This window comes from Lemur catta, chromosome 8, assembly GCF_020740605.2.
Source record: "Lemur catta isolate mLemCat1 chromosome 8, mLemCat1.pri, whole genome shotgun sequence".
Lineage (NCBI taxonomy): Eukaryota > Metazoa > Chordata > Mammalia > Primates > Lemuridae > Lemur > Lemur catta.
In genome coordinates, this window is record NC_059135.1 from 82,864,268 (window position 1) to 82,877,905 (window position 13,638).

Here is a 13,638-nt window from a genome sequence, read left to right on the forward strand (position 1 = left end):
TGAATATGGTGGATGACAGAGAGTTTTCAAGTCCAGCTTTTGTAGTTTGAGCAGCGTTGTTTGTGTGACATGTGGTCGAGTGTTGTCTTGCAAGGGGATTGGCCTGTGTCTATTGACCAATCTCAGCTGCTTAATTGCAAGTATCTTCATCATTTCATCCAATTGGCTGCAGTAGACATCACTGTAATTGATTGACCAGGTTTCAAGAAGCTGTAGTGGATAATACCAGCGCTGGACCATCAAACAAACATCATTAGCTTTTTTTATGACTATTCGGTTTTAGACTGTGTTTTGGCACTTCATCTTTAATCATTGTGCTGAACACTTGCAATTGTCAAAAAGAATACATTTTTCATCACATGAAACAATACGGTGTAGATATAGTTTGCCTTTATGTTTTGACAGCAAAGAACGGCAAGCTTTGAGATGATTTCTTTTCTGACGCTTGTTTAATTCATGCAGAACCCATGTATCCAGCTTCTTTATCTTGCCCATTTGTTTCAAATGGTCCAATATATTTGTAATAGTAATGTCAAACCTTGCTGCTAATTCACTCATAGGTTGAGATGGATTTGCTTCCAATACAGCTTTCAGCTCATCATTATCCACCTTGGTCTCAGGTTATCCATATGGCTCATTTTCTAGATTAAAATCACCAGAACAGAACTTCTCAAACCATGACTGTACTGTGCATTCATTAGCCACATCCCTCCCAAACACTTTGTTGATGATTTTGAGCTGTCTGCACTGCATCAGTTCCATGAAGGAACTCATATTCAAAAATAATATGAATTATTCACTTATCCATGGTTTCACAAAAATTGCTCTAAAAAAACTGGAAAGATAATTTAAAGCCAAAATGTGCATTTGAAAGAATAAGGATACACCTTCACAATTAAAACAACCAAATAAACAAGGAATCTCAATGTGAAATGTCAGATATCAACTGTCAAACTTAGTACTTAAAGAAATCAGACATTCCATACTTAATAATCTAATAAAAACAGAGTCTTTTAGTTGATGTCAAAGAGTTGATATTCCAAGAGAAATGGAAAGCTACCATGACTTCACTTCTACATAGAATTCATTTGAAAGCCCTGGATAGGAATAATGATCAGATGTCCTCAAATCCAGTGACAGGTAAGGATAACTCACATTTTCAGAAGACTGGACCTGTTACTGAATACTAGAATACTATCATAGATTTGGTGGTAAACTAATTGTCTCTGATTAGAGACCTTTGAAGAAAACTATGAAGTTTTGATCAATGACGTCTAACTTCCTTAAGGTTTCGGTTTCTATGCCTAACATGGTATTTTGTAGACAGTAAGCACTAATGAAATATTTGTTTAATTTATATTTTCATAAATTGTACACATGATATATTAACTGCAAATGTGTGATGGTATAAAACTTTTAATACTATTTATTGAGTTGGTGCCATGTGCTAGGACTAGGCAATATTCTAAACTTTATACGAACAGACTCATTTAATAGTCATAACAACCCAAGAAGAAAATTCTATTATTTTCCTATATTAAAGATAAGGAAACTGAGGCATAGACAGTTTAAGTCACTTGCTGGAGGTAAAAACAAAACAAAACACAACACAACAAAAAATCTTGTAGGTTGCAAAATGGAATTCAAAGCAGTTTTCCATTCTTGGGATACTTCACTTAGTAGAACGGGTTCCAGCTCTATCCAGGAAAATACAAGAGGTGCTATATCACCACTGAGTTGGTTTCACTGGTCATCACCTAAGAGTACATTAAGGAATAACATTAATTGGGTGTCGGGCAGATGTGGGCGAGGGAGGGGATGGGTGTATACATACATAAGGAGCACAATGCGCACCATCTAGGGGATGGACATGCTTGAAGCTCTGATTTGGTCAGGGGGCAAGGGCAATATATGTAACCTAAACTTTTATACCCCCATAATATGCTGAAATAATAAAAAAAAAAACAAATGAAGCAGTTTTGCTCCTAGGCTCCTGCATTAACCATGCTGTTGGGGAGATATAGGCAATGCAGCAAAGAAAGCTACCTAACTAGGTCTTTCATGAGGGACAAGAAGGAAACTTTGGATGGCGGTAAAATTTCTTTCAATGATAATATGGGCTTGGGGAACAACCCAGTCTTCAACCTTGGGCACTGAGCCCTAGTGTGGAGTGTATGCATCTGGAAGGATGTATGTTTCTCTCAGCATCACTCAAATCAAATCATACACAACAGACATCATTCATGTGAAATGTTGTCCCGGCCTTATGAACACATTTGGCCCAAGATTTTACATTCTTGCTTAAGTCCTCTTTAGTTTTATAATAACTTTAATCTTTATTCTCTTGACCTAAATACTTATTATCCTAATGTCATTATAATTTATATTTAATCATGATTTAATTTTGTTCTATCCATCTTTGTAAGAATAATGACAATGTAGTGTCACCTTTATCGTAGCCAAAGAGGCTCTATTTCATTATAACCAAATACCTTCAAGCTTGTTCTTAAATTGATAGCGTGCTGATGGCCTGTACTGTAGAACCATTTTATTTATTTCCATTAAAGTGACAGATATTTTCTGCTGGACATAAAGGTGGAGGAAATCTAATGAATTCAGTGGGAAAAATAATGATGCTATTACTTTTTAAAATAATGAAGTCTCAAGACCATTCACTGGAAGCACAGCTGTATGATTTCTCTATCTTTTGCTAACCAAACACCAATATAAGAGTTCCAAACAATGCCCATTACTACCAAGAATATTTTTTTAAAACCATGGAATATATAGTAAATCTACATTTTTGAATTATACTGTTGTGTTTAACAGTTTATATTAAAGTTCAACATAAAAAATATTGCTAATATATGTATGAAAGTGTAAAATAATTACTGGAACCTGATATTTCTGTGGAATACTTGATACTATTTTAGTAAGTTTACATTTGTCTTGAAGTCAGGAATATTTTGGAAGCATAAGTTAAATAATCAGAGAAAGTATTCCTCAAATTAAGGACTCTTTCACTAATTCTGATTCTATAAATGCAAAATCTAGCAACATGGAATGCAGACAGTATCAACAAAGAGCCTGGCACCTCCTAAGGTAATGGGCAAATATTACCTGGGATTCCAAATCTTAGAGAAGATGGAATATTCAACCTAGCAACTGTCTCTCAGCAGCTCTTATTTATCAAGGACCCTTAACAGCAGGACCCTGAAGGAATTGTTTTGGTGATGGTGAATTTCGATGGGAGAGAGAAAGAAGCAGAGAATGTGATCATGTTAAAGGTAAAATTATGTTGTGGTATAGAACATGACAGGAAGAGAATTTAAAAATAGCTGATGTATGGTGCAAAGAAACCGGGACTTGGCATCAAAATCTCCAGTTGAAAACACTTCTCTCAAATTAACAGCTAGTAAAAATGATGTGACTACATGCAAGCATTTTAACTACTTGGAGCGTGAATTTTCTCTTCTGTAAAATAAAACTAAAAAAACAGAAAGTCTTTATTATCTGAGGATAGTTCTTGTTGGAGAAAATGCCCCTTAAAAGTCCAGCTATTTTAAATTGGAATTAAATTATTTTAAATAAATAGTAAAAAATACTTAAATATGATTGTTTTTATGTGACTAAAAAGCATGCAAGTGGGTTTATTTTATCTAATGTCAGCTACCATATAGATTATAATTACAATTATGCACTCATCATTAGGACAAAGCATAAATTAGTCATTGATATTTCTTACATAATTTTGATTGTGCTATAAAAAGATCCCGTTGTTTCATGATTGACTTTCACAGCTTGATCATAAATTCGTTGGCCTTTGAGTTACTTTTCATCAATTTTCCCAAGGGCTCCCTTTAATCTTTGGTGTGAAGATCACCCCATTTTGAAGCCCCTTTGTTGTAGGTACACGTTTCACTTGAAGCTGGAGATGACAGACCCACAAATCCCCTGATGGACAGCGATAGAACACGTGCGCTAATGGAAAAATCTTGTTGCCTGGAGAAAGTTTTGTCAGTGATCAGTTCATTAGTGAATATTTTGATATTCTGAGGGATTTTGTTTCCTATGGAACTCACAAGTATGGGGGTTCAGGTGAAGAGTATCAGATGAATATATCTCACATAGGTTGTATGAATCAAAAATACAATATATAAAATAGCAACTTATAGAATAAGTAAAATGTAGTAAGTGCTTGTTAAACATTTTTTTCTATTTCTAAACATTTATTTTTTAACAAATACCATTTTATATTAATTCCTAGAATTGGCCCTAGAACAAGTTTGAAATAAGTATCTAAAGTACACTACCTGTTTCCTCCTGTATTTTATTGGGCTTATTATATTAAATGAACACAACCATGAAATTCGTAATTATTCATCCAAGTCCTAACCCACCAAATCCCTTACACTTCAGCCTGGACTCCTTCTGCCCTTAGAGTAATAGGCTTGCTGCCATACATATCCTCATGCTTCCAAAAGGAAAGTGGAAGAATTTTCTGGAAACTCTCTGGACTCCTCTTGCCTGGGTTTATGTTTTTGAATAAATGCATAAAATATAGAAATAGGCATCAATTCGGAACCTGAATTCCATGGTGAATATTAACAACATACTTAATGTGCAATACCAATGAGATGAAGGAACAGAAGTTGACTTTTTCTCTATTCATGTACTCATCAGGTTATAAAAGAGAGAAAGGCACTCTGAAAAAATATGTTTCCAATTAAATAATGAAGCAAATCATGATAGGGTAAGTGTGTTATTTGCTAGCAATTCTCCTCAATGAGCCTTTGTCTAGTCTCCCCTGGGGAATATTGGGACCTCATTATAAGCACTAGTGACATTGGGCTTACTACTAAATTAGCAATAATTACATGCAATGAAGGAAAAAGCATTGCATGGAAAGATATACAGAAAAAAAAATAGTGAAGCACACTAGTTGTAAAAACAAAAATAAAGGCTGATCTTGGTACTTGCAATATAGAGTTAAAGCCTACCAGATTACATTCTCATTGAACTCAGCAGTAGTCAAACTTCACTCTGAAGATTCACTGATGAAATGAAAGCAGGAAATTTTAAGCAATTAAAAGAAAACCCTCAAAACTAGTTAAAAATTTGTCAATGTATACACTCAGAAAAAGAAAGGCAGTCAAATGCAATGGTTTCTTATTCTGAACATACTTTCAAATCCAAGTAGCCAGTCACCATGCCCTTTACAGAGGCATGCTTCACATAGTGATCCTTCTGTGGCCCTGAAACACAAGCATTGAATTAACTGAAGATTATGGCTTTAATAGCTCTCGTGGATGTGGATATGGCCTAGGCCAACAATGCAAAGTATATATGTAAGGCATAATGGAAAAGGAAATAAAAGAAAAATAGAACATTAAAGAAGGTATCTACTAACCTGAAACAAATTGTTTCTTAAATAAGATATCTAAGCAATTTACAGGAACATACCTATAAACTCCAAAGCACTGCAGATGTGTAAAAGCAATAATCATAGTGTGACTTTGAACTTTCAGCATGTTTATGAATATTATTATTACTGGTTTGTTTTCTATCTGGACATTATTTCTTTTGAATATGAGTTAGGTTTCCAAAGCACATGTGTGATCATTGGCAGGGAATGGTCATCCTGAAGCCAACATCTACAAGGGGTTGGCCAACTGAAACCCCATGTAGTACAGGGTACAATGCCACTGAACATGAGGTAATGGTGGTCTTTCCTGGTGTCCAGCTAAAAATTAGGTTATTGAATAAAATATTTTCCCTTTCAAATGTTTCCCCCTATGGATTCATTCTTAAGCTTTTGTTACATGCCACCTAATATTAGTTGTCAAAATAAATGAAAAAGAAGCAAATGGATACTAACAAAAACCTCATGAATAGATGGTCCTGTTCAATATATTAATTAATTTTAGTCACATGTGTTTCTATGGTTAAGGCGATTTATTGTATGATACCTTTCATCATTATAAAAGTGGCCCCATTATGGAGGGAAAGACTAAATTCATTCAACAATTACAATACGGTCTGATATTCAGATAATATAGTATATTCTTGCTTAACTGTCTTCCCTTCTTTATCCTACTTTCTTCACTCTCCTTCCCTTGAGAGCACCTCTCACCCACCCGAACTAAATAAATCACTTTAACAAGAAACCCAGTCTTAGGCTGAGATCAGGACACAGTTGTTAATATTCTCATTTAGTATGTGAAAAACTGATGCTCAGAGAATTTAAATAATTTTTGCAAAATGATACAGCTATAATAGAGGGTTTGAAACAAAGATTTGTCTTACTCCTAAAGCACATACTTTCCAACAGATCTCATGTGGTTCATGTCATGGGTATCAGATGCCACGCTCTAGTCATGAGACCATTTGAACGAATTTGCGAGTTGCGCTTAAATCTATCCTCTGCAATACATTTGTTACTTGTACTCATACACTCCATATTTTCTTTAGCAAAAAGTAATTGAGATTATGTACTAACACCTTTCTCCTATGATAACTCTATATTTGCTTTTGGGTACTAATCAGAGTAAATTTCTGAAAGCAGTGGAAAGTCAGATTGCATACAAAATGCTCAATTAATTTCATGTGGCTCTTTATGTCAGACATCTAATAAAAAGTGGTTAAACTATATTTTCACTTCTCTTAACAAAGATCATCTGAAATTTTTATTCAAGTTTTATTTTAAGTGCAAAATTTGTTTTAAATATATAACCTGGTGGACATGAATTTGAGATCAAGCTTATTTTCCTATGTAACAGAGTGAAGAAAAAATTACAGTCTTGATCTGCAGTTAAAGATAGGTCTTCAGCATGTGTTTGGCTTTGTTAGAGATTGGAAGATGCAGTGATGATTCTTCACTCAGAGTTACAGTTCATGGGCTTCTCCTATAGAGGGATTCTTTGGCTTGTCTGAAAATTGCTTCAGGCATCCAAACCTGCTTCCTTGTAAAGAACATCCAATTTGGGCAAGATAAAAATTTCATAGGCTTTCCAGAGTAAAACAAAGTCTAATAGCAGCTGGGATCATCTTTCTGCCAGTTACCCAAGGAAGTAAAAAGACCATGGTTTTAGACACCAAGATAGACCATAATATCACCGGGGCAAGATAGGTCTTTTATGGGCAGAAGATTAAGCACCCTTGGCTTTGCTTTGATATAAAGAACTCCAGACTTTTCAGTGGTAGAATGTGTATATACATTCTAACTATTCACCTCCAGTCTCAAAAATCACATTTCAGTCTCTTCACATATGAACACAACTTGATGGACCATTTTAAATACCTATAAACAACTGCAGTACCCACAGTGAGGAACCCCCATGGCACACAAGAAGGTCAGAGAGAGTGATTTTGGCAATCTTGGAGCTACTCTGTCCATTCTTTTAGAGAAAACCGTCAGTCACACATTCCCTGTCTGTAAGATTGGCAGCTGTATTCCTAGTAGATGAAGTAGATAATATGCAACATTATTACATTATTGATTTTGAGACAAGAATACATTTAGGAGGCTTAAAATTTAGAGGGACTTCTTAAAGCATTACTATATCTCACTGTAATTTGTGTTCCAATTTAAGACCCATTCTCCGCTTATTTTTAAATATACCTATAAATGATAAGAATTTTTATAAAGTGATATAGCACCCAACCCAGGGTCATGTACACCATGGGTGATTACCAAATGCCAGATGCAAAGGGACATAGTGGAACAAAGGTAGGCTTTGGAGACACCTGGACTTGGGTTCAACTCTTTCCTTCACAACTGACAGGCTTTGTGACCTTGGACAGGTAACTTAATTGCCTATCAACACATCTGTGAAATTAAGTCTATACTTCATAGTACGAGAGTGAGGAATTACTGACATACTCCTGGCATCAGTAACTGTACCCTTGACCAACAGATATTAAAAAGTAATCACTCTAATATTTCATCATTTTACAGATAGAAAAATGTGCAAGCGAGTGCTGCAAAGGATTGAGTGAACAGTTCAAAGTCCTACAACTTGCCATTAGGAGAGCTGGCTCTAAAACTGAGATCTAGTTTCTTGTCTAGTCTCTCTTTCTTTCCCATTCCGCTATCTTGCTCCTTGTTTTCTTGCCACAAGAACTAATTACTTGATACAGTAAATAAGTTTGAATTGTTATAACTGTCAAACTTTGCCCAATCAAGGATACTACATTGATCAAATTTTATGTAGATGCCAAAAATAAAACTTACTGGCTCACCTTTGAAGTCTACAAGAAACAAAAAAAGGCTGGAAATCACAAAGTTGTTGTGTTTTGAAGTTAATACAAAATTATTTTTTCATTATGGGCTAAAGTTGACAGAAAAATTATATGCCGTCTGGGAAACACAAGAGGTAGGCTGGATTATATAGTATATAAAAACATTATAAGCTCATATATATTAAATTAAAAATATAAAATAGGAAAAATCATAGTCTGGGATTAATAACATTCTTAGAGTGTTATCGGTTAAATAATTATGAATAATTCATGATATGCTAAATCTACAGAGTGCTACATTCCACTAAAGTGATGAAAATTCAAGAGACAAAAAACACGACTAATCCAAATATTAAGCTCTTCTATTACAGGCTTTGATCTTTGAAATCTATCTACAAAGATCCCTTAGTGGAAGCTTAGACTCAGTCTCTCTCTAAAGTGAAATAAATTGGATTCAAACTGTTATGACCTTGAAATCTTTAACACAATTAGAAAGTATATACCAAGCATCAGGTGTACATTAAAGAGGCAACCCAGATGCTTGAAAAATAAAGTAAGAGCTCATTTCAAAATTTCCCCTCAGATCAATGGAGTTCTGTGGGTTTGATGGTGAAGCGTGTCTCACCAGGAAGCCTCAGGGACGTCCAACACATCAGGTTTTGCCCGACAATTCAGTAAATTCATAAACAGAGGTAATTGTGTGAACTTTTGTCTTTGATAAAGAAGTCAGCCGAGAGCTGCAGCTGCTGAAGTCTGACTCCCATGCAACTCGCTTCCCCACTTTAATATGATTAAATAAACCCTATATCTTTTTGTGGTCTCTGCCCCATTGATACAACCAGTGGGAAAAAAGAAAGCCACTCGTACAAAAGACAGCTGCTGGCACTCTATCTCAGAGGAAGCAAGCCGCAGATGTTTCCCAATGACAGTCTCCAATCTTTTCAGCTCGAGTTTGGTGTCTTTTAAGAAACAAGTTCATCCATACCATACATGTCTGCTTTGGATTACCACTGTTTGCTTATTGTTTTCATGTTGTGCAGTATGAGGATTAAGGCATGATTTAGAAACAGAATCATCTCATTTTAAAAACATTACTATCTACCACAGGGATGACGAGCAAGGAACAGCAGTGCCATCTGACTGAAGCAAGAAGGCTGGAATGGGGGAGAAGTTTGGGGTTGGTGACGTATAATAGTAATACAATATAACCTCAAAGGCTGCCTCAGCACAGTCCAGAGCGCAGATGCCTACAAATTCCTATTCCCCTTTGTACTGCTCCATTTATTTTATTTTTAAGATTGAGATTGGGCACAAATAAATACAAGTAGATAAACAATTGTCTTCCTATTTTTTTCTGAAGCGTCTTAAATAGAACATGTGGTCAAAAAATGCCCATGAGATTGACACTAAGCAGCCTAGTAAGAAAATGCCAGTTACAAGAGTTAGGCCACCACCTTGTTCAATTTTGATGTAAATGCCACCTCCTCAGTGGCCTTTCCTCTCCTGTCCCTCACTCCCCGTCACGTGGCCAGTTTTAGTTTCATCATAGCACTTAGCATCCATTGTTTTTGTGATTATGTCCTTGTTGATTTGCTTTTTCTCTGTCTTCACCATCCATCTTGCCACTAGAATATTAAGTTTGTGAAGTAAAGGGGCTTTGTTTGCCTGGGATCTACTCTGTTGCATGAACAGCGTACTCTCAGTTCCTGGAAGAGTGCCTGGCACCCAGAAAGCATCCAATGTGTATTTGTGAGATATACGAATAAACTTCTACTATTCAGCCTTCAAGAATGGAACCCAAGCAGGCAGTGGAGCAAAATGGCTGAATAGACTAAGCTTCCAGCTATCCTCCCTCCACACAAATACCAAATTCAGCAACTATCCACACAAGGAGGCACCTTCAGAAGATCCAAAAATCAGGTGAGCGATCATAGTACCTGGTTTTAATATTATATCAAGGAAGGAGGCACTAAAGAGGGCAAAGAGGACAGTCTTGCATTGCCTATGCCGTCCCTCCCCCACCACGGCAGCTCCACGCCAGCACTATAGGTGGAGAATCTGTGAGCCTGGGGAGGGAGAATGAAGTGATTGTGGGACTTTGCACTGGAACTCAGGGTGCAAGCAGCATGAGGCCCTCACCAGATGCAGCTGCCCAATCTTGAACCTTCCAGCCACCAGACTTGTGAGCCACATAAGCCTCTTTTCTTTATAAATTGCCGAGTCTCAGGCATTCTTTCATAGCAGCTCAAAACAGACTAAGACAGCGTCTAAACATATACCAGGATTTCTCCCTAGATCCCTACTCCAAATTTTTGACATTTACCTTGTCATAAATTATAACTCTCTGTCAGGACTAGAGTTCTATCCTAAACGAGCTCTGCGCTTTCCTGCTATGTCCTTGTTGCCCTCTCTCATGGATCCATGTTTTGGTCCCTACTTCAGCCTAGTGGCTAGAGTGTCACCTGTGTTTCCATTTGCCTACCTTCTGAGTATTGGTTGCCTTCTGCATGTCCTGCCATTGTGCACTACTTACCCAGTAAGATCCTAGGACTGTGTGGTGGTGATTGCTATCTGTTCGCCAAAGATTCATACTCCCTTTCCTCTATGGTGTAACACTGTTGCTGAGAAGCAAGTGTCCACCCAGAAACTACATTTCCTTTCCTGCCATCTTGCATTGAGTTGGAGACACAGGACTAAATTTTTTCTAATAGAATATATAGTAGAAGAAATGCACACTGCTTCCGACCCTTCCCATAAAAACCTCCATGGAGCCAGGGGATATTACCATCCAGAGAAACTTACTTATGTTAAAGTGGTAGAACTTCTGTCAACCTATGCCCTTTATTGACTTTTTGAAGCAGAAACTACCCCTCTGTTTACATGGGTGAAAAACAAGCCTCTAGTCTATTATGCTAAACCACTGCCTACACGGTAGCCAGCTTCAATTATACAATACATACTTCTTCCCAAAACCACAGAGGCCAACATGTTTTTCAACTGGTTAAGCTTATGACTTTTTAAATATATGTTTTGCAGCAGGTCCGGAAGCCCCTCTGAAGTCTGCTGCCATTCTTAGGCCAGTGCTGCAACCTCTGCCTTGCCCTCCCAAACTGACATGAGGCCAGGTTGCATTTCCCTTTCTCCCAGGTCAGCTTCATGTTGCCTTCAGCTGGCCACCATGCCTTATGCCATTTATCAAGCTATGGCACACTGAAAGTAGTTTTTAAAAGACTCAACTATTTAGTGGGAAACACAGGGAACCCAAATACCTCCATGGCCACAGGTTTGTGAACACTCTGTCCAAGCCGTCCATCCCGACAGCTGACAGTTGATGACACATTCCACCAAGCAGGGGATGCTCATTCTCTGGGGCTTCTCCAAATTACGCTGCAAATGGAAATGAAATATGACTCCATTGGAGAAATTATATCACTATCAAGTCAAATAACTGTCCTTTCATGGGAAAGACTGTCCTTTAGTCTGTGATAATAACCTTTTCACATTTTGGTGGGGGAAAAATATCTTTTCTTATATAAATTGGTAGCAATCATAGAAAATGGTTGCTCTCACTTCACAAAATAAATATTTGTTGGACCAAATTGCTTTCTGTAAAATCCTAAACTCTAGAATAGACCTGCTATTAGGGTGCTGGGAAAGCAGGAGGTCACATGACACAGAGATGTGTCCTGTTGTTCAGACAACAAGGAACCAGGAAGAAACTTCAGGGTTAAATTCAGGCACCTTGGGATTCTGGATGGGCCAAATACACACAGAGGGCAAAAACTAAAAGCTAGCGAAGCTGTAATATAAGTAAAATAGGAATAAAATATTAATAAAATCAACAACCTATCTGAAGTCCATAAAAAAGACCAACTGTGCTAAAAACAAAATCATGGTCTTAACCATAGAATAATTTGGTGATAGCTTATTTTCTTCTTGTTATCTCTGAAATCAGCATATAGGCAAAATGTACAAATTTTCTATTGGCCAAGGTAGAAGATGTCTTAGTAAAAGAACAAGTCACCTAAGAAATACAGAAAAAATAAATAAAAATTCCTGCTGTAGGAATCACACATTATTTGTATGCTTACCTAGAAAAACTTTGACATTAAACACATTAAATGTTAGCAATGTTCACACCAAGCTGAAATTAATGATTATAACATGATGAATTTCCAAGTGGGTAAAATAGAAATTACCACAATAGGATCTATGATCCATTGGAGATACATGGACATTTTAGTTAAGTTAATAATTTGGGACTTCTTTAAACTGATATTCTTTAAATATTAATATTTGTTGGGCATATGTTATTTGGAAAGCAGAGAAACCTGTTTTCTATTAATGAATATTTTATATCTTTCTTTTTATCGAAAGAAAATATTTATTATATATACTAAATATAAGATTTTCACTGATTTGGAGCTATAGATTAGTGATTGATTTATTTTTTTCTGAAAGGTAGATTACATGAAATAATATGTTAAAAATAAATCACTAACACGTGGTGGACAGCACTCTGCCCTATGTTGGTCAGTTTCAGAGTTTCTCCCAGTGGAGATATAGTTTCAGATGTCCTGGTCTCAGTGTTGGTGTCCTGGTCTATGACTCTGCTGCTGGTTTACAGAGCATGTTGCAACAAGACCTACTGGAGTTAAGTCAGGACAGGCGAGAAAGGTTTTGCCTTGTTTTAATTTCCACTTATGTACTCCACCTATCTTGGAAGAAACGGCACCAATTTTTATTTTGCCAGTTTGTTAAAGAAGTTTCTGCAGAAACATGAGTTAAGTGGCTCCCTGTTTCCAATTTATTCCAAAGATTGTTTCAGTGATTCTTACAGAGTGATAGCATCTTTACTTCTGTTAACCTACCTTTGTAGTGCTTTTCATTTATACATTGGGAAGGGAATGCCAACTTCTTTAGAACAGGTGTGACTATAGCTTTTTTGTCCTAATACCATATAGTGTGTCAAGGAAAAAAAAAAGCAAGGCAATAAAATTACAAAAATTCAGAACCCACTAATTTGAGACATGTTATAAAGGCATTTCAACATAGATTGAAAAGAAAAATAACATAACTGTGCTATTTATCTAGCAATCATTTGCTAAGCAAATTAACATAATTCTCTAATCTCAGTGGCCATGTTCATCTCATCTGCAAGGTACAGTGTTTATCACATATGCAAATGAATCACCTGCCCAACACAAAGAGTCATATCTAAATATTAAAGTCACCCAATGTCAACAGTTTGACCAACCAGTATGGTTAAATAAGTTTTTAGAAGTAATAAAAAATATATACATGAACCCTTTTCTTCAGTACAAAATGACCTTTCCCAGTCATTTTGACTAAATTCAAACTAGTAAGCTATAACTCTACTGTACTAGTACCTTTAAC

At 36.4% G+C, this 13,638-nt stretch overlaps 1 protein-coding gene across 1 annotated transcript in view; it reads right to left on the bottom strand.

The window, feature by feature from the left end:
* Positions 1-13,638, bottom strand: part of THSD7B (thrombospondin type 1 domain containing 7B) — a 718,374-nt gene that overhangs the window by 32,059 nt on the left and 672,677 nt on the right. The window contains exon 19 of the mRNA XM_045559264.1: positions 11,511-11,628. Coding sequence (XP_045415220.1) covers positions 11,511-11,628 — 118 coding nt within the window. The remainder of the gene's footprint in view (positions 1-11,510; positions 11,629-13,638) is intronic.